At 35.1% G+C, this 25,490-nt stretch overlaps 1 protein-coding gene across 10 annotated transcripts in view; it reads right to left on the bottom strand.

Annotated features, from left to right (window-relative positions):
- The window catches only part of IDE (insulin degrading enzyme), a 69,591-nt gene that overhangs the window by 24,273 nt on the left and 19,828 nt on the right, over window positions 1-25,490 (bottom strand). For 6 of the 10 annotated variants that reach the window (XM_030485845.1, XM_030485851.1, XM_030485847.1 and 3 more), the window contains 10 exons: window positions 25,339-25,451; window positions 24,758-24,920; window positions 24,052-24,144; window positions 23,423-23,514; window positions 21,772-21,852; window positions 18,770-18,873; window positions 8,791-8,893; window positions 7,692-7,814; window positions 5,180-5,262; window positions 711-855 (listed from right to left, as the gene is read on the bottom strand). In XM_030485845.1, coding sequence (XP_030341705.1) covers window positions 711-855; window positions 5,180-5,262; window positions 7,692-7,814; window positions 8,791-8,893; window positions 18,770-18,873; window positions 21,772-21,852; window positions 23,423-23,514; window positions 24,052-24,144; window positions 24,758-24,920; window positions 25,339-25,451 — 1,100 coding nt within the window. Of the gene's footprint in view, window positions 1-20; window positions 166-710; window positions 856-5,179; window positions 5,263-7,691; window positions 7,815-8,077; window positions 8,244-8,790; window positions 8,894-18,769; window positions 18,874-21,610; window positions 21,691-21,771; window positions 21,853-22,125; window positions 22,324-23,422; window positions 23,515-24,051; window positions 24,145-24,757; window positions 24,921-25,338; window positions 25,452-25,490 lie in introns of those variants that run through there. The other 4 variants (XM_030485846.1, XM_030485853.1, XM_030485854.1 and 1 more) reach the window with 4 other exon arrangements.

Raw genomic sequence — 25,490 nt, 5'->3', positions numbered from 1 at the left:
TGCGTTTTTTTCTTACTTACAAGTATTGCATTCATTCCTGATGCAATGCCATAGATCAAACCTGAGAGGCGTGCTGCATATGTATACTCTTTTAAATCATCCTTCAATAACCTGATAAACAGGTATGTCATGTTGCAATGGAGAGGATCAGCATAAATGTAGCGACTAACAAAAAGAAAAACAAAAGAAATGCTTTGATACCTCAAGCAGTGACAAAGTAATGGATGAAGAAATATGACTGAAGAGTATGTATATGCAGCCTCATGATCGGTAGTTCTTGAACAGAAAGTTGAAGCATACCATTTATTTAATAGCATAAAAAGGGGATCTTCTACCCCATCAGTCAGAAACTTTTTAGTAGATATCTGACAAACTGAAATAAATACGTAAGCTTGGATTAAGGTTGCCTTTTTTTTTTGCCCCCCCTTTTTTTTTTTTTTTAATGGAGGAACAAATCTTACAACTAATTGATTTCATGAATGATATAAAGAAAATTTGTTTAATATGAATGGAAAGATTGTTGAAGACTTTGAACAAAATTCAACTTAAAATTCAAATTAAAGAAAGGATGGTTAATAATCAAGATCAAAATGAGTAACAGCCTTAGACCCATCTTTTAAGTGAAAGTCCTTCCATCAAACCAATATAAAAATATTGATGAGTGGAAGTAGTTTTAAGGCTCTAAGCTCTTCCTTGATTTGGGTACTTACATACATCCCATAGATGGTATTTTGGAGATCATAGTTCAAGCCAGCTAGTTCTGCTGCATATGCATACTCGTTGAGGGAGTCTTTGAGTAGTTCAAGGTACAAATAGGCCATGTTACAATGCAAGGGATCCACGTAAGCAAATGGGCTGGAAGAAAATGTTGAAAGTAAAATATGCAGTTTAAAATTATTTTTCAGTTTCTTTTGGCCTTTTAAGTTTGATCTGAAGGAAGCAATATTCTCTGTGAGTATGCTGATGGATCCCATTATGAAGGATTCCTATTTCGAAGCCAAATATGAACATACCTGAAAATAATTATTTAGCTTGCTTATGGTTTGAGCGAGGCCTAAATATATTGAAGATTCCAGAGGTACTCTCTCATTTGTGCTTCTAAATCAAGACACATTATATTTACTTTGCTGAATAGTCAGAATTCACCAGGAGTAACATAAACTAAATACAACCTGAATAACCAATATAATTTAATAGACTGAAATGAAAGCCCACATGCTGACCATTAATTTAATCAATACTTTTTTTTACTGATTCAATCAGAAAACAATGTAGTTTCTATTATAAAAATTAAAAGATTAGCAATTTGTAGTAAGAAAAATATGCAGTAGATGCTAAGTTAAGCACAGGAAAGACATCTGGCATATCCATTACCATACCACCGTAATTTTTGTGTTATCTTTTTAATGGAAACAACTACACAAGCTCTAAGGTTGCATGAGAAGCATCTGATCACATACAGTAATGTCACAAATTTCTCGAAAAGAGAAATGCAATTCAGACTCAAACCATGTTTCACCTGCACTAATTGTTAAGTATCTGCAAAGTCAAGGCAAGTTATTTGTACTATGACTGAGAATTTATTTCTGAAGATTCTGAAGCACATATAAAGTCAATATCAATTTCACAGAAATAATCAGCAGCATCTAAAACAATTTCCTGTCAGGATACGGCTTAAAATTCAAACCCACACGGTTTGTATTTATTTTCCCTAAGCAGCAGCAATGGTCATATTCAGAGACATGCTAATATGTATGTTTACATCTATACAGGATGATATTTCATAGTGTTTACCAACATTAATGTAGTAGAACAAAGATCACATTGCCACAACAAACACACCGGTAACATTAAAATACATTGCAAAGGTATTTTTAAGAAGGTTCCTAGGCCTTGACTTCTCCTTCCTTCTAGATTAAGGAAAGGAAGCATGGGAAGAGATTAAAAAAAATTAAAATCTATTAGACAAGTAGAGCCTGCTATCGTCTGAAATCTTAGCCAAGTATATGCTTTTTTATTATCACTGGGTTAATTATTCTGGGCTTGGATTGTTCTATTTGCATTTCTCTCTACAATGAGAATTGCCCAAAACTGAGCAATTTCAATATGCCCAATGATGCAAATCCAATTAATACTGAATTTTGTAATTAAGACTGAATTCAAAGCAATATGTAGGTCAATCCTACGTTATCATAAACTTTCCTCCAAACTCATTATATTCTTTTCCACTTTGATACTAGAATAAAGACTTAATCGGTTTGAGTGATTACTGTGTTCGTATTGGTTACAAGTTCTGTATACTCATTTAGCTGGCAAATGCCAACAGGGAGTTTTGAAAATAATGAAGACTACCAAATCATTAATCCTCAAGTAAAAAATAACAGAAAACAATTATGATAACACTGCTCTGGGAGTTGCCTTCTGTTACCAACAACTTTGTAAATAAATGCTTATTTCTAGTTTTCCTTTTTTTGATTAGACTTGAAGAAGCAAAACAATTCAATCACTGATGATGTATTTGAAAAAAATCTTAGAAGTCTAGCTTTTTCCCCTTTCAAACACAGCTGGAAGTGACATAGCTGGAATCAACACTGGAGTCTTGATCCTGGGTTATCTTAATAACAACTCGTAACTCAGGTTGCTTGAAATATTCCTTAAACTGGAAGGTAGCAAGTATCCAGTTAAAAATAATTAGCATTGTGTTCTTAACATCCATCTTGCTAAACCTTGGAGAACTTGAAGTGCAGCATTTATAACCACCTTTAGAAGGTTTTCAAAACACCACCACATCACATTGTTATTTTGGTTCCTTTTAAAAAAGGATATGTGTTGAGTTCTTAAGTCGTAATTCATACAAAAGCAAAATCTTATCATCATCCTTTAGACTGGATGATAAGTCCCATGTCAGAGGTTTTTACTGTGGGGTTTCTTTAACGCAAGGCATGTGCCATGTAAGGATTTTCAGGTTTGGAACAAGGGGACTCCAGAAGGTTCATCGACTCAGATTGTTCCTGATACTGGATTTATATGTTTGAGGGAGAAACCACCCTTATCGACTTCCTCTTAATTCATCTACACAGCAGTTGCTGCTATAACATCTGGGTCAGGAATTCTTCCAATGATTCGTGATGATCAGGGCTACAGGCAGAAGAAATCCTCCTGGTTTTTTCTATCTTTGAAAGAGGTCTGTAATGTGAACAAATTCTTGTAATCTACTACAAAGCAGCATAGTCGTCATATTCTGATCTAGAATTGAGGCTGAAACTTTTTATGAAAACTCATGTTCCTAAGAGGCCTTTATTCACCCATTCACTTGGCTACAAGAGCTATGGGTAATTTCATCAAGTCTCTCAAATAAACACTGTACATTTCACTATTTCCTCCAATAAGCATCAGAATGAACCAGTTCTGAAAGAGAGATTCACTAAGAATATTTCTTCGATATCAAAACTAGACAAACCTGCTTACAACTTCTTTTGGAGATGATGTACCCAATATTGTCAACATCTCGCATCTGCTCATATACAATTAACCATCTTCTTTTTAAAGAATAAGAAAGAACATTCACCCCCAATCCCAAGAAAAAAAGCCAGCTTTCCACCTGTAACCATTCCTAGGAGGAAAGAGGCAAATCATTCCATTACATTAGTTGGCAAAGCTCAAGTACTCCTGGCTTTTTGAAAGGGCTTACCAAGATGAAAGTACAAATTTAACTGGGAAAGATTATCATCACATATCTAGTTCAAGATGTCCCTGCTCATTGCAGAAGTGTTGGACTACATGATGTTTAAAGGTCCCTTCCAACCCAAACCATTCCATGATATCGTGCGTATGTGCACATACTTAGACCTTTGTGTGCTCTATATAAAATAATTATTCTCTTTTAATCGTTCACAAACTGGTATAGAGATTGTATCACACAGAGTTAATCTGGAATTGTTTTAAAAAAAAATAAAAACACGTAAGCATACAACAAACTCAGCATCCATCAAAATCCTATTTTGGATTTTGGCCAAACATAGCACATGGGGAAGCCACCAGATATGAACAAATATTGTTGTTGTTGTTCTCTGAATAAGAGATAGGCAGTTACCATTTTGATCTTCCATTTCCTGACATGTCGAAGTTGCAACAGTTGCAATGTTTGCCATTTGGTTTTAAAAAGCAGAAGGAGGAAATGCCCAAGCAACCTATTTTCCCCAAGCAGTACCAACACCAATACCAAGATCCGACACTCCCTGAAAAAGCCCTCTATCTAAAATTCTGCCAAGAAAAGTTTCTAGTGGTCACTCAAAACAAGGACTCAGCAGTGCACCTATGACCATCTGTCAGAGCCCACATAATAGCCTTTCCAGCAACATCTCTGAATCATTTAATTAGACTAAAGGAGAGTTCCTGAAATGATTTTAACTTTCAGAAGTCCAGCACAGGAATAGCTGCACTCTGAAGACAGCAATATTTATGGTTTTTTTAAGTTCAAAAGTTAGAAATTATTACTTGAGAGGAACACTATGAAGGTACATCACTGTCATGCTCACTTAAAAAGATAATTTTCCTGTGACAAAAATAATATAAGACCAGAATTAACATTACAACACTTTATCATGCATCTTGAGGTGAGAAACACACATTCATTGATAACACAGATAATGTTATTCTAAAATAAAAATAATCAGTTTTTGGTGTCAGTTCAATAAAATCCCACAATTTTAAGCACTTAGAATTTCATACTGGCTTGCATTATGCAAATGAAAACAGAACTTAAACCTAAAACTATTATCAGAATAGCATTTTATAAAGAAAACGCTGTCTTAAAATGGTTGCAATTTAATTACTGATTTCAAATAATACCCACTTTTAAAGAGGTATATTGCAATATATAGCAGGTCCTATTGGCGGGCATCTCTCAGGTATAGCAAATAAAACATAGAAGAAAACCTGTTTTCAAAGTATTTTTAGATGAATGTTTCCTGTTAACGTAGATGAAGCACTTTAAACAGCTTGCCACTCAATTACTGCATAACTTACATGAGCCTTCCTGCATATTCCCAGGACAAAGGTTTTAAAGACTTCATACATGCAAGAAAGTAGAAAAGCCTCAATACACGCAGAAACGCAGATTCCAACAAACAAGAAATTTCTGGAGAGCACTTTGTGTGATATACTTAACACTGCATACCTGAAAAATTCAAAGTTGAGACAAGCTTTTGGCAAAAAAAATTTGTCATCTTGCTTGAACCACAGTTTGCTCATAGCAGTGTCCTGTGTCAAGAAAAGAGGTATTGTTAAGTCACCTTTTAACTGTAATATATTACACTACTTAAAAAAGTCTCCACTGCTTCAAATCTGTTTAGTGTTGCCTTCTCACATTCACATTCTTGATATATACACTTGTGTATATACCCATCTATCCTTACTGAGACTCTCCTACCATATATCACCTTTAACAAGCAATTAAATGGCTGCAGCATTGTGAATGAACTTAGGATAAAAATGGGAACAATTTTTCTAGAGCAGGAGTGATCAACGACAAATAATAGAGTTAGCTGCACAAAACTCCCTGCTAATGCTGGCATTAAAAGACGTGCCATTATGCAGCACTACAACAGCCCATAGTTACATGTTTTAGACTAAGAATATAATTGCATATGTAATGCTTTTAGTAAAAAATATTAATGCACTGTATGTTGTTTTAAAGTAACACTGCTAACATAACACATTCAGAAAAAGTATTAAAACCAGTTGAAAAGGAGTTAAAAGAACTGTCACCAATTTTTCTAGAATAATCCCCTAGTATGGGAAAGATTCTAAACAACCTCCCATATTGCTCTTTCTCCTATAAAAACTGTGAAATAGATACTCTTTCTCTGTTCCAACTCTAGTTAACTTTATCCCAACACCTTTTCTTTGAATTGCTGTAAATCAGAAGAGAGAACTTTTAACTGTAAGATTATTTCTCTCTCATGTTTTTGAGCAGATGTTCTTTGCTTTTCAGAGATTTGGCATGGTGCATGGTATTCTCCTCCTCCTCTTTGCGTAAAAGAAATAATTCTCATCTCTCACAGCACACCTTCCTTTACACAATATTTGACTCGTACTAAAAAGCCTTTTTACAGCTTCTCCCTGACACAACAAAATTTTTATTCTGTTAAATTGCCACTATGCAGTTTAGAATACACCTTACATGTGATGATAAACATGATAAACAGCAGAGCCCGTCTGTACTACTGGAGACCTGGCCCAGTAGCTGGAGATGGCTAGCTGCAGTCCATAGTACACTTTGGCCCTCAGACCAAAGCCCGTATCTTAATTGCCCTCTTTCCTGAGGGTTTTTCAGAGCAAGATGTGCCATTACAAGAGAGGTGACACAGTAACATGCTGCCAGTGAAAATGGCCATTCTGTTCCTGTACTTACATTCCAGTTTGTCCCTTTCTCCACAACACTAGTCCACTCCATAGTAAGCTCACATAAGCAGATAAAACAGCAGAAAATTTTGTTCTGGTTTGGGTTTTTCTGTATAGCTAATCTTTGCTGACTTAGTTCTTGCAATGTTTTGCTGTGGACAAATGCCAGGGCCCACAAAAGGAAAATGGCACAGACATACAGATGGGGAGAAAATAAATCAAATGCAGGCAAAATAGATAATGTCTATTTCATCAAGTACCAAAGATTAAAAACATTTTCCCTCAGAAAACACATTTTAAAGGGAAAGGAAAAACTAAAAGCAAATACATTTCTAAAGCAATGACGCCTTAAAGCAAAGCTTTTGTGTGGATCAATTGCCTAGTTGCTACAGAGACACTGAAAGACCATCAAGTTTCTGTAGCAAACCAGTTAGTGTTACTTAATAGAGCTGTAGTATGTGTCCCTGATGAGGTCTACGGTTTCAGTTCAGGATGAATATAAACCTGCTCAAAGTCCTCCTATGTTAATAATACTGCTTCAAGTATATATCTAAAATGTCCCATGCAGAACAAGTATGTTTTCCTGAAGGATGTCTTTGCACTGAAGTAGATATACTAATCTAGTGTGTAAAAAGTATTCCTGAATTGAGTATTCAAGCTGAAGCACAACATGTAATTGCAGAAGACTTTTCCTATTTATGTTCCACTAAGCCAAGAATAGAGACGAGCATTAGGAAAGACAACTATGCTTTAGCAGGGAGAAATACTTTTTAGTAAGTTTTAGGTACTCAGAAAATTGAAATTTGCTAAATGTATTGAGATCATTAAATGATGCTTCCAGAAGACTGGAGAATGATGTTTATTTACATGTTTATCTCTCTCTCCTTTTTTCCATGCAATCACAAGCTTTATCCATACACAGTTACAAAAGAATAGCCTTGTCTACAACCTTGACTTACTGAACACTGCTCAAAAAAATATGAGTGGCAGTCACCCTTTTGCTGAGTAAACAGCTTTAATACTATTTCTATCAATTGTTAACACACTTTCAAAAGGGCAAAGAGAGTTCAAGATGTTTTGTAGCTTCATTTTTGCAGGAACCCAAACAGTCGTAATCCAAAGTTTAGCAAGAATGAACTTACTACTGTCTTTCTAGCAATATCTTTAAGTTTTGTAGTTTTTTTGGTTACTATACTTTAGAATGTGACAGATCTGTATTTTAAAAAACACACAGGAATTAGCTACAAACTTCCCAGAAGCTCAGCTAGCAAATGCAGATGGCTTACCTTGACGAGGGCAGGGTACTGTGTTGCATCTTTTTCCAATGGCAAAATCTCAAAGTTAGTAGGAATGAACTCGTTCTTCATTGGAAGCTTGAATTTCCCATTCAGGTCAGCATTTTGCCATTTCTGGATAAACAGGAGAAATGATGATGCTAAGGAGAATGTCTGCTTAATCACTGGTTATAGACTTATTTCTTTTACACTGTAACAAAAGTTTTAAAAATGTGTTCCACTAGCTTATGTGTAAATACTATTAAGATAACAGGGAAAGAGAGAAATATCTGGGAAACCAAGTTGGAGTAGGCTATCAGCAGCATGAAGTGCTCCAAGGAGGAAGACAAAAGCTAATTTAGAAAAGTTTACAGTAGAGTGGAAGGTCAGTGTCTTATCTTTTCTGCCACTGTGAAGTGTAAATGAAGGTATTAAACTAAATACATCAGCAAAAATTCTACTCAGGAACATAGGTATGGATAAGCTAAAGGAAATGAAGTGTTCCTGTGCAATGTCTTTCAAAGCATGCTCAGCAGGTCTGGTTTAGCTCTAGGGTCTATTTTACAGCCATCTCTTCTTAAAAAGAATAGATCAATAAGCAGTTTTGGTAAGTATTTATCTATCACCTTTGCTGTAGTTTTGATTTTTAGAAGCTCATTTAATTGGCAAAATACACTCATTTTTTAAATTGCAAAAATCAGTTTCAGAAACACAGTTACATACAGCCGTTGTAAAAAGATTCCTTTCTTAAGAACAGATGAGGTCATTACCATTTAAGAGAGACTTAAGCTTTAAAAAGTTAATGCTTACATTTTTAAGGAGACACTGCATATTTTGGAACTTTCATTGTAAAAATGGCATAACATTCCCTTCACTTAACATGGTTTAAAACCATTAAAACAAATCTGTCTTGTGTAATAAATATTTGAAATCTGAAGACTAACATAAAATCTTTACTTCTCATAATATTCAACAGGCTCATTGTACAATTTTCATGCTATGTAGAGCAGCAAATTTAAGTTCTTCCTTCAACTAAATGGAAAATCCGACAAAGAATTTACCACTGTCTTTTGCTTGCAGAGATTAGAATATATTGTAAGTTTTAACATGCCTTAATAACTTCATCAGAAATTGCTTCTTGCTTGTACTGTGTTCCATACCAGTCTTCTGTTCGATCAGTTTTTCCTTCAAAAGACTTGGAAACTATTGCAACTCTGAAAACAAAGAGAGAAAGCACTTTGGCATGAATGTGTCTGTGAAAAGATTGTGAGAAATTATTCACAGCACCGTTTTCTGTTCCATCACCAGAATGCACTTATTTCTGGAAATGGTCCCTGAACAATTACACAGTATATCTGGACAGCAAGCATGCACATATTGAACTACGCAATAAGGTTAACCATGAAATCAGATTATTGGCATTTAATTTTACTGATTTTCTAGTGTGTTACAACCTAAAGTTACATGCAATTATTGTTGCACTCCATTTCTATTTTTTAGATTTTGCCCTTGTTCCAGAAAACACAGAAAGCACCCCTTGAGATCTTCTACAAAATTACTGAAGTGACTACATTTTTCATACAACCTATATCAATACTCAGATATGTGAAAATACTAACTACAGAAATTTTATTCCAGACCTAGTGCTTTAGATTACATTATTGCAGTTTCACTCTCCCATTCATAATCTGATATAAAAGTTTCTCCATTTTGTATTCATGCTCATTTCAGATTGATACCTGTTTCTTTCCCCCCCCCCCCCTTTTTTTTTGTTGGTTTGGGGCTTTTTGAGGAGAAGGGAAGAAAAGCAGGAAGATTAACAATGCAACAGAACTATAATCAATTAGAAACCTCAATCATAGAGGATCTTAAGTTGGAAAGGACCCATAAGGATCATCCAAGTTCAATTCCCTGCTTCTTGCAGGACCACCTAAAACTAAACCATATGACTAAGAGCATTGTCAAGATGCTCCTTGAACTAAAGAATACACCTAAATAAGAGAACATCCAGAATAAAGTTACAAACTTCACAGTATTTTTTCAGTAATCTTCATAATAGGTATCAAGAAAACTCCTTTAATTCGTTTTAACACCCTACCACACAAAAGATTATTCACTGGAAATAAGTAACTAGCCTTAAGAGTAAACAGATGTTTACAAGAATTTTGAAATGGTCAAAAAAGGTAGCACTATTACCTCCTATGTGTATTTAACAATCCCTAGATGCTGAATAGCACAGCAATGAACTCTGTCAAATCTTGCGCAGATGGCTAAAATGCACATTGAAACATCAAAATATATGCAATTTAAGTGTTCTTTTTTAATACAATATCTTCAGGCCAGGAACATTCTGTTTTGTATTTCTAATGTGCATGGCAAAGTGAGGCTTTAATCAAAACAGCCATATGGACGTGCCTCAAACTATAGTTTTTTACTTTACAATTATATTACTGGAGAACACCCTTGGGATGAGGTTTGCAGTACATTTGAAAAAAAGAAAAAAGTTCAAATACGTGGACTATTAATATTGCAGATGCTTATGTCCTCATCCCTCCTTTTTCATCTAATGTTTACACATAAATGATTAAATGATGCAAGAAGGCTGAAAAAACCCCAGGATTCTGCTGTATTCGGTTCTAGACTGCCCTATTATGAAGATTTTCAAATTATTAATAATTTGATCTGTGCATTGTAGTTCGACTAGCAGGAGAACAGTGCAGTGAATTGCTAGCATTAGATGCATTTAAATAAATTACAAGTGCATCTCACTCACATCGGACTGTGAAGATACATTCTCAAGCGAGATTCCAGAACTGAAGCAGAATTTGCACCACATTATCTAACTTTGAGACAGTATTTAAAATCATACACACTAAAGAGGGGCAATCAAATCTCATGTTTCAGGGATGCAGATTTCCTCTGTGTTGAGGAAGAAACTTCTATGAGTAGCATGAACACACATACACATGCACAAAACAACCCCTGCTCCACTGCAAAAGTTACGCTATATTCAAACCAGCGTGAAAATAGTCATCTTTAAGAGATACATTATTTCATCTCTCATTGCAAATGGCAATAGAAATGGTTAACATTTTTATTGTGAGTTCGTATAAAATGGTTTCATACCTGTTTGCCTGTTACATCTATTTCATTTTAAAGAAACAATACTAAATAAATATTCAACAAAGAACTGAGCACTTTAATGCTAAAGAATATTTGTTCTTGCAACACAGCAGACACTAGCTCGGTCAACAAGGTAGAATCTATTAGAGATTGTTGTTTACATTAAAATGAGCCATAGCAGTATTCTATTATGTTTTGCATTTTAACTCAGACAGCTGGTGAACAAAAGCTTTATCATGTACAGATGAAGTTGCTAAGAGACTATAAAAACCATAAAATTATTAGAATTTCAGAGCAAACTATCAGGCCTTTTCATGCATTAATTAAAAAATAAATTAGAAAAAAAAAGGAAAAAGAAAAAAGAAGAGTCTTAAAATAATGATCGTGATAAAATTCCAATAATCATGCAGTCTGAGAGCAAGAGAAAGGTGTTTTATGGTGTAATACACAAATGTCTGTTATTCGATATCCCTCCTTCTACCTTCTCCAATGTACCAATGCTCAAGCAGTATTGACAATCCAAGCACCCAAACAGTTGCTACAGGAGCATACCAAAATTAAACAGCTAAAAATAATTCTGTCTGCTCAACATATAGAAAATGAAACTGTGGAAAACAGCAATTCTTCAAGCAGTTCTGCTTCAAGAGATCCTCCTGCCCTCTCTAAACTCCAAATCACCACTGGAACGGTAACCTACATTTTGAGCTCCTGGAAACACACTCACAGCAACATGAAACAAACTAAAAGGCATTTCATCTGCCTGAGACTTACAACCTAAACCAAGATAGAAGCACCAACAGCAGTGAACACCAGGACAGGAAAAGAAGAGGCAAAAAGAAGCACCACAGGTAAAAACACAATGTTATGCAGTTACTTAAATGTATCGTGACGCATATTTAAAGTTCCCAATTATGTAATGTTGCTTCTGCTTTTCATTTCTGTGCTGTGCAGCACTATGACTATTCATATGGTTTAAGACAGAACTGAAATGCACTGGAAAAGTAAGACAGGCAATCAGGCAATTTAATAGGACCTGCTTAAAACATATTTAAACTCAACCACTGCAGTTCGACTTCTGAGCCATTCATGAACACAGAATACAGATGAAATTATAAATGCGATTTATTTCTATGTGTACATTCTTGTACATGCAAACTGTTTCAGTTCTCAGTTATGGTCAATTTTCAAAAAACAAGCACAATTTCTGTAATGTGATACCTATTTACTAGAGCCCATCTTGTTTATCACCTCCCTGAAATCTAAAGTGAAGCTGCAAGTCACAGATCCACAGGAGGGTGTTACTTGGGAAGAGAACATGTTCTTTAAAATAAATGTACTTCCAGGAAAGATAATCAACTATTATATTCTACATTTACATAACAAAACTCAAGCTTCAAAGGGTGAAGAAGTAATAGGCTTTAAGACCACAGTATTTGTGATATTAGTAACAGACATGACAAAGCAAATTTGTTGCAAAAAAATGAATTTATACTTAAGAAAGAACAATTGCTGGTTTTAGCTAATTTAAACTTTGTCTTCCAAATCATGATATTGTCAAACAAAAAAAAATTACGCATATCTTATTCAAATGAAAAAATGACTGAGATAAAACCCACAAAAGCCTAGCTTCGTTTATAATTTCCACCAAAACCATCAGTAAAACTGATGCGAGGCAATATAGGCTATACAAAGCCAGTGCCACACAATTCTCATCAGAAAACAGAGTAAGAGGGGAACTACATGCAGAGAGATGTTGCTGGGGTGTAGCATTCCAATCATTCTGCAGAAGCACAAGTTATTTGTTAGAGTTCAATAAAACTAAGTCTCTACAAACACAATGGTTTATGGGGGGAAATAAGTGAACAAATGGTGATTTTCAAAACCTTTATTCAGATACAATGCAATTAAAAACAAATACATACATTCCAAAATTGTAACATGCTTATCATCAGGGATGAGCATCACCAGCTGCATTGAAATAACTGTTTGCTCAGTATCTGTGAAATTCCAGCCCTTAGAAATTTCTGTATCAACGTTTTTGGCATCCATTTGATTTTTCTTCCCTCTAGGATAGTACTAGTGATGCACTTCAGATATCAAGAGAGGAAAAAAGTCCATTTACTACCCAGGAGAAAATGTTCTTTAGTTGCTTAATTTGATGAGTCACTAGTAGCTTAAATTTTAATAAGAGCATTTATTCTGCAGATGATGAGGGGAAAAAAAAAAAAAATTACTGGAAATTTCAGCTAAGATTGCGACACGTGCCAAGTCTATTCCCTTATCTTCACAGATGGTTGGCAAAACCCAGCACAGTTTGAACAAGTAAAAATGATACTCACATCTTAAAAAGGTTTCTCTCTCAGGGAAATTAAGCCACTAAATGCAACAAGTAGTGTGTGGGGGCTGGAGGGGGGAGAAGAATATGAAAACTTCCTGTTATGCTTCAGTCAAATAGAAGCACATATGGATACTTGCTACCATCTGGGAGTATGGATATTTTTCCATACTTTCAATAAAGACAGTTTGTTAAGAAAATAACAGCTGAAAAGCTAAACTTTTTAAAAAGACATTGAACAGTAGTCTCTCACTGTGAATGCAGCTACCCCAATATAGATATATAGGCAATCACAAATAAAACCATTATACAAAGGAAAAAATTCAAAATCATCAAATCATATTGCGGTTTGGGTTGGAAAGGACCTTGAAGATCAATCTAGTTCCAACCCTCCTGCCATGGGCAGGGACACCCTCCACTAGATCAGGTTGCTCAAAGCCCCGTCCAACCTGGCCTTGAACACTGTCAGGGATGGGGCCATTGTAAAACGCAATTTATACAAGGCATAAAAAGAAAAACAAATCAAAATAGGGACAAAAACCCCCGCCAAACAAAACAAACAAATAACAACAGGCAAAGTTGGAATGATGTGGCACATATGAATTCTTTCATTAAAAGGAAGAATAGAAAGGTGAATATGAACATAAATATCAGTAAATGGTAGGTAAGCAGAACATAAAGATATTTAAAAGCACGTCCACAGTATTTTATTAGTCTGTAGAATTTCCTCAAAGACGAAAGAAGAAAACAAGCTACTGGATTGATAGATGCATATAGATACAGATGTAATTAAAAAAGTAAACCACAAGGGGATCCTTTTATTAGCATTTATAATCTCAACTCATTCTGTCAGGAGAGCCTCGAATCTTTGTATCATACCATGAAATCATAGAATCATAGAACAGTTAGGGTTGGAAAGAACCTTAAGATCATTTAGTTCCAAACCCCCTGCCATGGGCAGGACACCACACACTAAACCATGTTACCCAAGGCTCTGTCCAACCTGGCCTTGAACACTGCCAGGGATGGAGCATCCACAACCTCCCTGGGCAACCCATTCCAGTGCCTCACCACCCTCACTGTAAAGAACTTCTTCCTTATATCTAATCTAAACTTCCCCCATTTAAGTTTGAACCCCTTGTCCTACCACTACAGTGCCTAATGAAGAGTCCCTCCCCAGCATCCTTATAGACCCCCTTCAGATACTGGAAGGCTGCTCTGAGGTCTCCACGCAGCCTTCTCTTCTCCAGGCTGAGCAGTCCCAACTTTCTCAGCTTGTCTTCATACAGGAGGTGCTCCAGCCCTCTTATCATCCTCATGGCCCTCCTCTGGACTTGCTCCAACAGCTCCATGTCCTTCTTATCACTTTTAGTAATACTTAACTATGCGGGGTTTTTTGTTCCCCCAAGATATTTTACCTTGCCAGCAATTTAAAATAAAAGATACTCTAAAATTATATTCCTTGTTATGTTTACTATACTCTGAAGTATCTTGAGATTCAAAAAAAAAAAAATATCCTAGTTTATTTCATTCTACTTTTAATTTCAAAGTGCTTAAGATGTGTCTAAAAGGAACATACTACTATATACAAGTTAGTATTTTGCTTTAATCACACGAAAATAGGAAAGCTTAATTAGTTCAGATCTTTAAATACCTGATGCCCTGAATGTAAACATTTAATTCTCACTAACATTGAAAGTACTTATACTTTTTTACCTGAGAAAAATCAGCTTGCATTATTATCACAGAAGCTACACAGAAGCACAACTATAACACTTTCGAGTGTACACTGAAAAATGTATCATTTAGAGAAATAGGAAAAAGCAACACAACACAATCTTAAATTTTGATTATTTGGGTTTATTTTGTTACAGTTTTGGAGAAGATAAATAGTCCGAATAAAAAGAGAACCAAGATGTGAATGTATAGTTGTCACGGCAATAGCAAACACTAGCGTGGGTTTAGTCTACACATTATAAGCAATACATTTATCACTACTCTGACCATATACCATTCAAACTCAAAGTATGCCTGCTGCTACATCATTACAGGCCTCCTGCAGGCCTCATTCAATCCATGTTAGAATAACAGTGCTTTGCTGAATTCCACTGTTCAAACTGCATTTAACCAGTCTTTGGTTCCTCTCTAGTTTGTATGTATTTATATTTAAGCTTTAACAGGACAGCTGTAGGCATACCTGTGGGTATTTAAGCTTCAGAGAACTAACCTGCTCGTATTTACTATCTTTAAGCCCTACCAAAATCTATGCAACAAAAAGAAGCTACAATTTCTTTAACAATACACTGAAAAGCCCATAAAACCAGATCTATTCCAGTTTTGACAGTCTCTTTATCTCCCAATCTTTAGCTTTTTAATTCAAATGCTTAAAACCACATAATCATTATAATCTATTTCTTATGCCAGGTAAGGTGAAGAGACAATGTGGTTAGTCCTGAGGGAACATTAAACACAACATATTTCTTCCAGCATCCGGAAAAAAAGCAGAGTAACAACAAGCTAGAAGAAAGGAGGGTGAAACCCAAGACACTTAAAGCCCAAGAATACATGGAAACCCACACACACAGAAGTTACTACATGATCATCCCTCTCTGATGACAAGCTTTCTTTATTCAGTCACCAAGCCACCATCACTCTTCCATTATGAAAACTTCGAAGCCTTCCTGTATAGAAAAGCATAGCTATTCTACCAAATTTAGCTTCCAAAACACCCCCACCACTGTGCCTCTCCAGTCCAAACATACTACACTTTGCTACTTGAAAAGTCACATACAGGCTGAATTTGAAAAGCTGAGATGAAACAACTATCTCCATTATCTGAAGGATCAATGCTTCCCAGTTCAAATACTAAAGCTGATCATCTTCAGTTGGCATTTGCTCTAGATGTGTTCCACCTTGAAAAAAAATCATTTTATTTAAAATTAATCCGCAACTACCAAGCTTAAATATACTCCCATCTCCAGCAAGTCACTTTGACAAATGAGAGAAAACTGATGTAACCCTAACAAAATGACTATAAATAAAAGATTAATATAATAGTAAACAATTATATTCTTTGGTTACTAATGTTTCAAGTAACAGCTAAATTCCATATATATTCCTCTCTCTCTGGTAAGATTCTTGGTCATCTTACTCTTCTCTATCCCCATTCCCCTTCTTTTTTAATCAAGGACAAAGAGGAATGCAGAATTGCAACCGCAAGTGAAAATATGGGCTTGTACTATCTACAAGAACGTTGTTAAACTACTGTTTACTACATATTTGAAAAAAAGCACGGCGTGTAACATAGGAAAGTTCTCTAAAAATGGTCACCACTACTCCTGTGCTTCTGACCATATTCTGCAGACCTGAATTTTCTCCCTTGCATTCTCTACTTTGCATTCACTGCATTCACTTTGCATTCTCTACTTTGCATTCTGTACCTGCATTCACTTTACTTTGTCACACTAATAACTTTTAATTATGGCTATTTATGAAGCACTGTCAGCTGGAAGGGAGGGTGAAAAGGCTGGCACAGCCAGCAACAGGAGTAACAAAAAACTGATGAGTGGTCTGTGACATCCAGCAGCTCCTGATAACCTTAAAGAGTATACAAATTTACATATATTAATTTCCTTTAGCAATTTTTGAGAATTTAAGCAAGCAGACGCTTTGGAAGTTCTCTGGCTAATAACAAAGTCCAAATTTAATTATGAAAGGTATTCTTCCCTAAGACAATATTGACTGTTTTCTTGCAATGTTAAGAGCCACATTTTATGTGAAGCTATAATAAACATCAGATCTGATTAAGCACCTGTAGCTTGTTTACTATATCAGTATTAAAAAAAAATGGTTTACCTATTTCTTCTAAGCAATTCTAAAACCAGTTACAAGTTCAAATTCATGTGGTATTTGGTTAAGCTTTCTTCAGAGAAGAAGTAATTATATTCTTTCTTTAGTTACTAAAACCAGGTTTTGTGATAAATGTAAGCTCTTGTATCAAATTTCCAACAAGTTGGGGAATAGATCAGCATGAAAATGCATTCAAAATATAAGTATTTAATACAAAAGGAAAGAGAATCTAGAAATTTTCTTTGAAGTCGTGTTTGTTCAAAATATGGTCTGGAAATATTCAAGCTTCAGCTGCAGTATCCCACACACATTACACATGAGATGCACACCCACACACGAAGATATAGGCTCTTCTTTAAAGGGCATTAATTACTATGGCAACTATGTGACTGACACAGGCAGGTTCACTTACTTTATCATTACTTGTATACCCACAGAAACACCAGAACCCCATGACATTTATAAATACAGTTCCAATTTTATCCGATTTTATCCTACTTTATCCAGTATTGGAAATATACCATCTTTTGAAAATGAAGTAACATGCATCTAAAATTAAATGAATATACAAACAGATCTTGCCATGCAAACACAGTGAAGATTCGTGCCCAAACTTTTAAGTAATTCACAGTAATTTCAGAAGGCTGAAATATATAAACTCTATGCCTCACTGTCTTTCTATAGCCAACACTGACTGAACACTTCAGTGTGGAACACATGCAGAAACAGACACCACCCCCTCCCCCAAATCATTATTTTTTGTATCATATACCTGGCTTACAAAACACTGTGTTCAAATACAGCAAGATTGATACACAGAATCACAAGCAAGAGCTTGTTTCTGTGTTTTCATCCATTTTAACAATACCTCTACACTGCTAATTTAATATTACAATTTATTACAATATACACAAAAGATACCTTAAAAGAACCAAGCTACAGGGGAAAAAAAAAAATCAGGCTAGAAAGTGCTAGTATAACTGTTAGCCATGCAACCTTCTAGTAATTGACTGGGCCACATTATACATACAAATATATACACACACATATTTACATATTGTCCTACTGAACCTCTGCCCTGTTCAGTGCACAGAACAATTAAGAAACAGTTATTCAATATTTTACATATTTAGCTCAATGCATGACCTGACTTCTTCTCTTTCCAATATTCACCTCTTTTTCTAAATAAATAGAATCACTGGAACATCTCTTCCACAGTACTCTGTTACGGGAACTAATTTCATATTTTAAAATATCCCAAGAGACATTATTTTCATAGACAGGAAAGTAAACTTTCATTTCTTCGCCCTTTGTAGACTTTACTGCATTTAAGCCTGCACAGGTTTTGCTGCTTAGCTCCTTCACGTTTGGTCCCATCAGTTCTGCTGCTGTCCTACCTCAGGCTCTTTGACTCAAACCTCTTCTCTTTGCTGCTTCTGTTTGACCCATTTCCATGATTCAGGACTCTCAGCTGTATACCCTTGCTAAGCCTGACATAATCTTCCCTTCTTACCTCCAGTCTGCCTACTAGTCTGAGGAAGACACCCTGCACAGAAAGGACTGAAGGGACATTTCTGTCTGAACAGGAAGAGCTGCATGCACTCTTATTAGAGTGCTTATTTTCAATGGGGAGCAGAGACATTAACACACAGAACAACTAGCTCTTTTTCAGCGACATTTACTTTGGAGCTGAAAGAAACACCTAAGAATTTGTGTTTCCATTAGTTTATCTGCTTTCTTACAATGTCTGGGTTAAAATACAAGTTACTGCAGTTTAACTTACCGAACATTTTCTGGTCTCAATTTATCCAGTACCATCTCTATTAAATCAGGCCTGAATTCTTCAAGCAAATATTCAGCAGCCAATACTTCTTCTATAGGATAATACTAAAAAAACAAACCAAACAACCCCAGAATCATGTAGATGAATTAAATGAAAACTAAGCACGAAAAAAATACTGCTTTGTAAAAGATATAAAAGCGTATGTTTCTGGTCACTAAATCTGTATTAGCTTTGTAATTTCAAATTAGAAGTGTATACATGTCTTAAAATCTTTCCCTTAAAACTAAACAAGATGAAGAAGTAGTGAAACTATGCAATCATTTCTCCTCTATTAAGTAATTTTATATACCACATATCACCATTCTCTTGAAATATTTTATGTCCCAATATAAGAAGTCACCCATCTTTAAATACTGTTTCGAAATAACTGAAGTAAAAATAACATGGTGAATGCTGACCCCTGGAGGATATTTTCAAAGATAGCAAAACACAAAGTACTCATTAAAGCGCATTTGGGAAAAATGAAACATAACCAAAACAAAACAAACAAAACAAAAAACCAAACTACAAACAAAACAAATAAACAAAACCCATCATCATAAAAAACCCCACCACCAAAACAAAACCAACTAACCACTACGTTTTTTTTAGGATTCTCTAAGAATCCAAAATTTTTTACAGTAATTTAAAGGTAATATGTTTCAGTTAACTGGAAGCATAATGCAAATTTAGATATACATAATTCTAGTGGGGTTTTTTAGGATTAAATTGCAAATGTCTTATAGTGAGTCACAATGTAACAAGGAAAAGGAACAGTTCGAGTTCCTCTGAAAATGATTAGTATAATCGATATGAAAACTTTGTTGATAAACATCTGTTTAGCATGGGAAAAACACCAGGTGCCCCAAGCACTGAGTACTTGCAGTTTGCCATACAGTTGTACTTTTGACCAGAATTATTATAAAACGGCTTTCTGAATTACATACATTATACAAACAACTACAGTGGAACGACTTCCAGACACTGTATAACTCAGACAAAGGATTCTGGAAAAGAGAAAGGGCTGGGGGAAGGTGTGGAGACAAAGGGCAATGTACCAAACCTGTGTTACAAAAAATTCAAATGTGAATGCTAAAGATCCAGAATTCGAAAGGTCTAGCCTAAAAGATTCATTGTACACTGAAGAATTCTCATTTAACTACATTCTACATAAATGGCTAAGCAGACTAAACAACTTGAAGGGGAGATGTTAAGTAATCTCTTCTAATGCTCTTCTAATCTGAAATTATCAGAGCAACACAGATTTAGTGACCCCAAGTCTACACTTTCTTTCTTTTACAAACACAGGCCACGGTCTGCTTACCAAGTGGAACTGAACGTAAATTTTATTTGGTTACTTTGTTATTTCTGTATTGCTTGAGCAGGAGGATTAGACAAGATAACCTCCAGAGGCCCAGCCTCAACTATTCTGTGATTACTTTTCAGCAAGGTCAGAGCACAATGTAACTAAACCAAAACAGACTAAAACCATCTAGATATGACAATCAGATTAAAATAAAATTTTTGAAATTATACAACTAAGGAGACAAAACAAAAAGAGCACTGCAGACCACGGAACAATTACCTGGAAAACAACAAGCCTACACATGACAAATATGAAATATAATTTGACAGCAAGACCTTTGTGGTGATTCCTTAGACCAGAACAAAAGTGCTTTAAAGATGAACTTGTTTTGTTGAGTAAAAAGGTTTTGTAAAGCTTTTTGGTAAATACATAACAACCTATGACATTATGTTTACTCATGCTAACTTATGTACAGGTTCTTCTCTGAGTTATAAAAAACAGCGAGTATTCATAAGTGCATGAAATCACCAAGCAATAATTCTAGCTCAGTTAATTCTAAGTATAGACTTATTATGATTTGGAGACAATACAGAGAACTAGAAAAGTTCTTTTTCTATTAGTGTTTAAGCAACTAACAGCAGAATTGGAATTACCATTCATACTGCAAAGCACAGCAAACAAAAAGCTGTGAAAAAGAAAGCTCCTGAATCAATACCCTGCTCTTTGGAACACTGCTGGCAACTTCCTGGCCTGATATTTGGAGACAGCAATTGTAATCGGGAATGATCCAACAAATACAGAAAGGCTGTTTCAGAAGTCCATTTGTTAAAGAGATTTTATGCATTTGCCAGAACAAAAGCAAGAGACAAATGGGAGCTCCTTTAAATACCCATTTAAATGTTGTCGGTTAAGTCTAATGCTTTTTAGTAAACAGCAAGACAATATCAAAGTTTAAGATCGTTATTTTAGACTTTACAAATTAAAGGTGTAGGAGCATTAACAGGAATTCCTGCCAAGAGACATTAGCTGTGCAATGGAGAATGGCTGCAATGCACAAAAGTTACAAGAATTTAACTAGACAAAAAAACCCTGCCTAAATTTTCCTTTAGTGCAAAATGAGGTAACTGAATTTTGCAAGAAGTATAAAAACGAAGTATAAGCTACATGATGATAATTTCAGTACCAATACATGATCACATTAGCATAGTCAAACATTTCTAATTTCTTCTTAAAATGAATGTTTATGCTTACTGCAGTATTTCATCATTGTTAACTATAGAAGCATCTAGAAACATAGTGCTTGTACTGATGATAAAATATTAGCTCTCTAATATTTCCCTAGAAAACATTTAGCTATCAGGTAGACACAGAATGACATGGTACATATGTCTTAAGAAACACTAAAACAGATCAAACGGCAACTCCAGTTACTGTAAAATCAGTTCTACCAAGCATAGAAGTATAAAACAGTAGAGACTGAAGGAAATCTGACTTACTGACTGCCAAAACTAGGACCTGTGCAGCATAATATTACTTCCTAAGCTCCAGGAGTGCAAGGGACCTTTGCAAATACCTGTATTTACTAAAAGTATAATCAAACATAGCACTAAATGATTACTGTATCGGAAACAAACACCAAAACCAATCAAACACTTACATGCAACATTCCTCCAAGCTTTGATGTATAACCTCGTGGTCGTTCCTTATCTTTAAATCTGAATGCCACAGCATTTAGATCCTAGGAAACAACGTAGGAATGGTTGAAGAGTGTATATTAAGGATGATTTTGAGAATAATTATTGGCTACTTAACTGCTTTTTATAAAGTAAGAAAAGGAAGGAGTTTTGTTGTAGCCATTTTGTAGTAATTAGACAGGTATCTAACACAAAAGTTTTCAGTCATATTCAAGTTGTGCAAAACTCAGAAGCAATGTGAAGTACAAGTCCTGTACATAGTAGAGATCTGTCCCAAAGCTCAGATATTTAAATTTCCTGATAATTTGAAAACACACCAACTTTGATACAACCAATGCATAGTGTTCCAGTTCAATGTTTGTTGTGTGCTAATGAACTGAAGCCTTTCCCTCTTCCTTTTTTGTTCCTTTTGTCAGCCAACCAGAAGGTACATTTAGAGACAGAAGTGTGTTTCTTTAGGCTGTCTTAACGACAGAAGTAGAACACATCATTCTTAAAATTCAATGGCAAGAGTGAATTAAAGAGACCTAGGACTATAAAGCAAATGAAAAGGACAGTCCATCCTTCTGTGAAACCATGCTGTGAAACTCACTCATTCAACCATTTAGCTGAAAATAAACTCAAAAGGTTATTTTCAAACTGGTTTGCTAGCTCTTGCTGACTCACCTCACAGCCTCAGGAATGTTGAGGCTGTTACAAGAGGAGCAAGGGAAAGACACAGGGATGAGATAGGAGGATTGAATTATCTCTTTAAAATCTTGTATTTGCTTACAATGACAGTGGAAAAAATCCTTTGGGACTTTTATAGCAGAGGGTAATGAGACTTCTTTTACAGGTATACAGTGTCAAAATGCAAGAAACAAAGTTAATGCATCTGCAGAATTTCTACTCTTGGAACATACTCAACAGTTTTCACCTAATAAAGCTAAGATGGAACAAGAACTCTTTAACCAAGTATTTGTACTGAACCAACAAGTCTATACGCAAAAATAAAACCTTTTATTTCACACTGTCACTGAGGAGTGTAGTAATAGGATACTTTACATTTTTTGCTCTGTGCACACAGAACCATACAGACTCATAAAAAGCCTGAACAGTTCAGCAAAGATTGAAGTGTACAGCCAAAGTACTCCATGAAAAGTTTTAGTTGACCTCTCAAAAAGGTGAGAGAACAAAAGCAGATTGATGTCCTACTGCCTTTACAATCTCAACTATATGATTTGACATGTGAAAGAAGACAGAGGTAGAATAACAGCCATTTCAATTTCCAGTTCAATGTTACTCCTCCACAGCAAATGTTTCCCCTACTCCACCTTCACTGAAGACTAAGGAAAGTTATGCAAAATCCTTGTGGACAGATTAAGATTTTTCTTTCTCCACCTCCATTACACTATCATAAAACGTCAGCTCAGAGCTCTGCAAGAGCATTTCACATCTACATTAAGACAATATATTCTGAATGTACTTGTCATTTGCGTCATGTTGCACCTCTAAAATTAATAAACTTTACCATGCAATTATTAAAGACTATTTCCACAGCCAAGGAATCTGTTTTCACTTATAATCCAAAACTCTAAAAATACAACTGGATATTTCAAGTACCAATCACTGTACCTTGCACTCTTGGAAAACCCATTCCTGAGGTCCTTCTGTACGTAGCTTTTGAATATACTGAAACATGTGCAAAATTATATCTTCAACATGCACTGGAAAGAAAAAATACTTGCGTAATAATTCACTCAGTTCTGCACAAAGAAAAAATTCTGATGAACACAAACATGTAAGTTTATATTTTTAATTATACCCTAATACATTAAGATATTCAAGTACATATGCAATCCCACTGGCAAAGTTAAACATGCTTTCCTCAGACATGCACTGGTCCCCAGCTAATTCTGAGAACTGCATTAAACATGTCTTATATTCAGATACTGATTTATAATGTAATTTAACCCAGATCTAAATGGTATGAATAAGTAGCACACATAGGTATTAACAGCTTTTCTTGTAAATAAATTTATGCTAAAATATTTAATGAAATACTTTAATAGAACCTTAACTAAGTTGGTTTCTTATGTTAGATGAAGCACGCTAGCATACGCAGAGATCTAAACACAGAGTAACAACCAGTTAATTAAAATAAATTGGCTTTTAAGCTATAAACACAATTAGTATCTTTGGATACAAACACAAACCCATCAGATCAGGAATAACACGGACTGCAGACATAGTGCTTCACTTACAAAGTCCTTCTTCTGTCAAGTCCACATTAATGATGAAAAACATGAAACCTCTAGCACCTTCCTTCTGTCCTCCAACAAGAGTATTTACCCATCCTATGAAATGAAAAAGAAAATATACTACATAAAGAAATCTCTAACAATTTAGGCTACATTTTCTATTTTTTTAAATTTTCTCTTTTTCTTTTTTCACATTTTGACCACTTTACACGTTCTCCTCTTCCTTAACTTCTATACCTATGGTGCAAGTTAAACATAACACAAGTCGGACCTATCTGATTTTCTGCTCAGACTGATATAACAAACTCAAGATAATTTGATTACCGGGTAATTTATTTCTATTTGCAAAGAGTAATACGAAGAAAAATAGTGAAAGATACACTCCTATTATTTTCCAGACATTAAGGGACCTGACAGTATTCTCTAAGTCAGTGACACAATAGGGCCAAGATCATTATGTCAAAGTTCACACAACCCTCTAAACAAGGGCAGATAAAGAGGAGTGCAAGAAATAATAGCTACAGTAGTCAGAGTGCCTGTTCTTTATTCTTACCCACCACAGAACAAAAATAACTTACAACTCAAACTACTCAAACAGTTGGAAGCCTTAAATTTAACATATAGAGATCAATTTTAAGTAAATTGTAGCTAAGCTTCAAAAAAATGCGTAATAAATTACTTTTTAGTTCTTTACCTTCAAAGGCCTTACCTTTGGCTTTAAGCTCTGATAAAAGACTTCCCGGGCCTTCATGCCCAATCAGATGACCAAGGTAATGGCCAGGGTTTGATTTATAGTACTTCTGAAGGTCTGGTATAGGAAATGTAACATAAAGATTTCTAATGTCCTTAATGGGTACCACTTTGTAAAGTTGCTGAGGGGGAAATAAACAAGGAGATCCATAAACAAAAGGAATCTCTCATTATTTTATTCATCTCAGGAACACATATTGTTCCCTTCACACATGCACACATTTTATTACCACCATATCAACAAAATCTGGAAAGTAAAACTCAGGGCAACACTTCAGTCATTCATGATGCAAACAGAAAAAAGAATTCTCTCTCAGTTACTTACAGCTGCAACCAAATATACAACCTTTACTATAAACTTCATAATACTATTCTCAGCATGGAAAGAAAGGTAGGTGGAAAATTAAGAAAGAAATATGGAACTTAACAGAGACATTGATACAAAAGTAATGAAGTGCACAGTGTACTACTGAAACATGAAAAACTATAATTTAAGATCTACTCTCCTGACAGAAGATCTATACGTATCTCTATACATACCCGGAGATGTTCTTCTTGGAAAGGATGTTCAGGAAACTCTGGTATAGGTACATTTTTATTCTCTACTTCTGAAAATAACTTTACCACTAAGCAAGTCAGCTCATCCAAGGACTCTAGAATAAGGAAATATTAGAAAAACCATGATCATTATC

This window comes from Strigops habroptila, chromosome 5 (genome assembly GCF_004027225.2).
Source record: "Strigops habroptila isolate Jane chromosome 5, bStrHab1.2.pri, whole genome shotgun sequence".
In the NCBI taxonomy this organism is placed as follows: domain Eukaryota; kingdom Metazoa; phylum Chordata; class Aves; order Psittaciformes; family Psittacidae; genus Strigops; species Strigops habroptila.
Note: the sequence above shows the minus strand (reverse complement) of the source record. Positions and strands in the feature narration are given on the sequence as shown.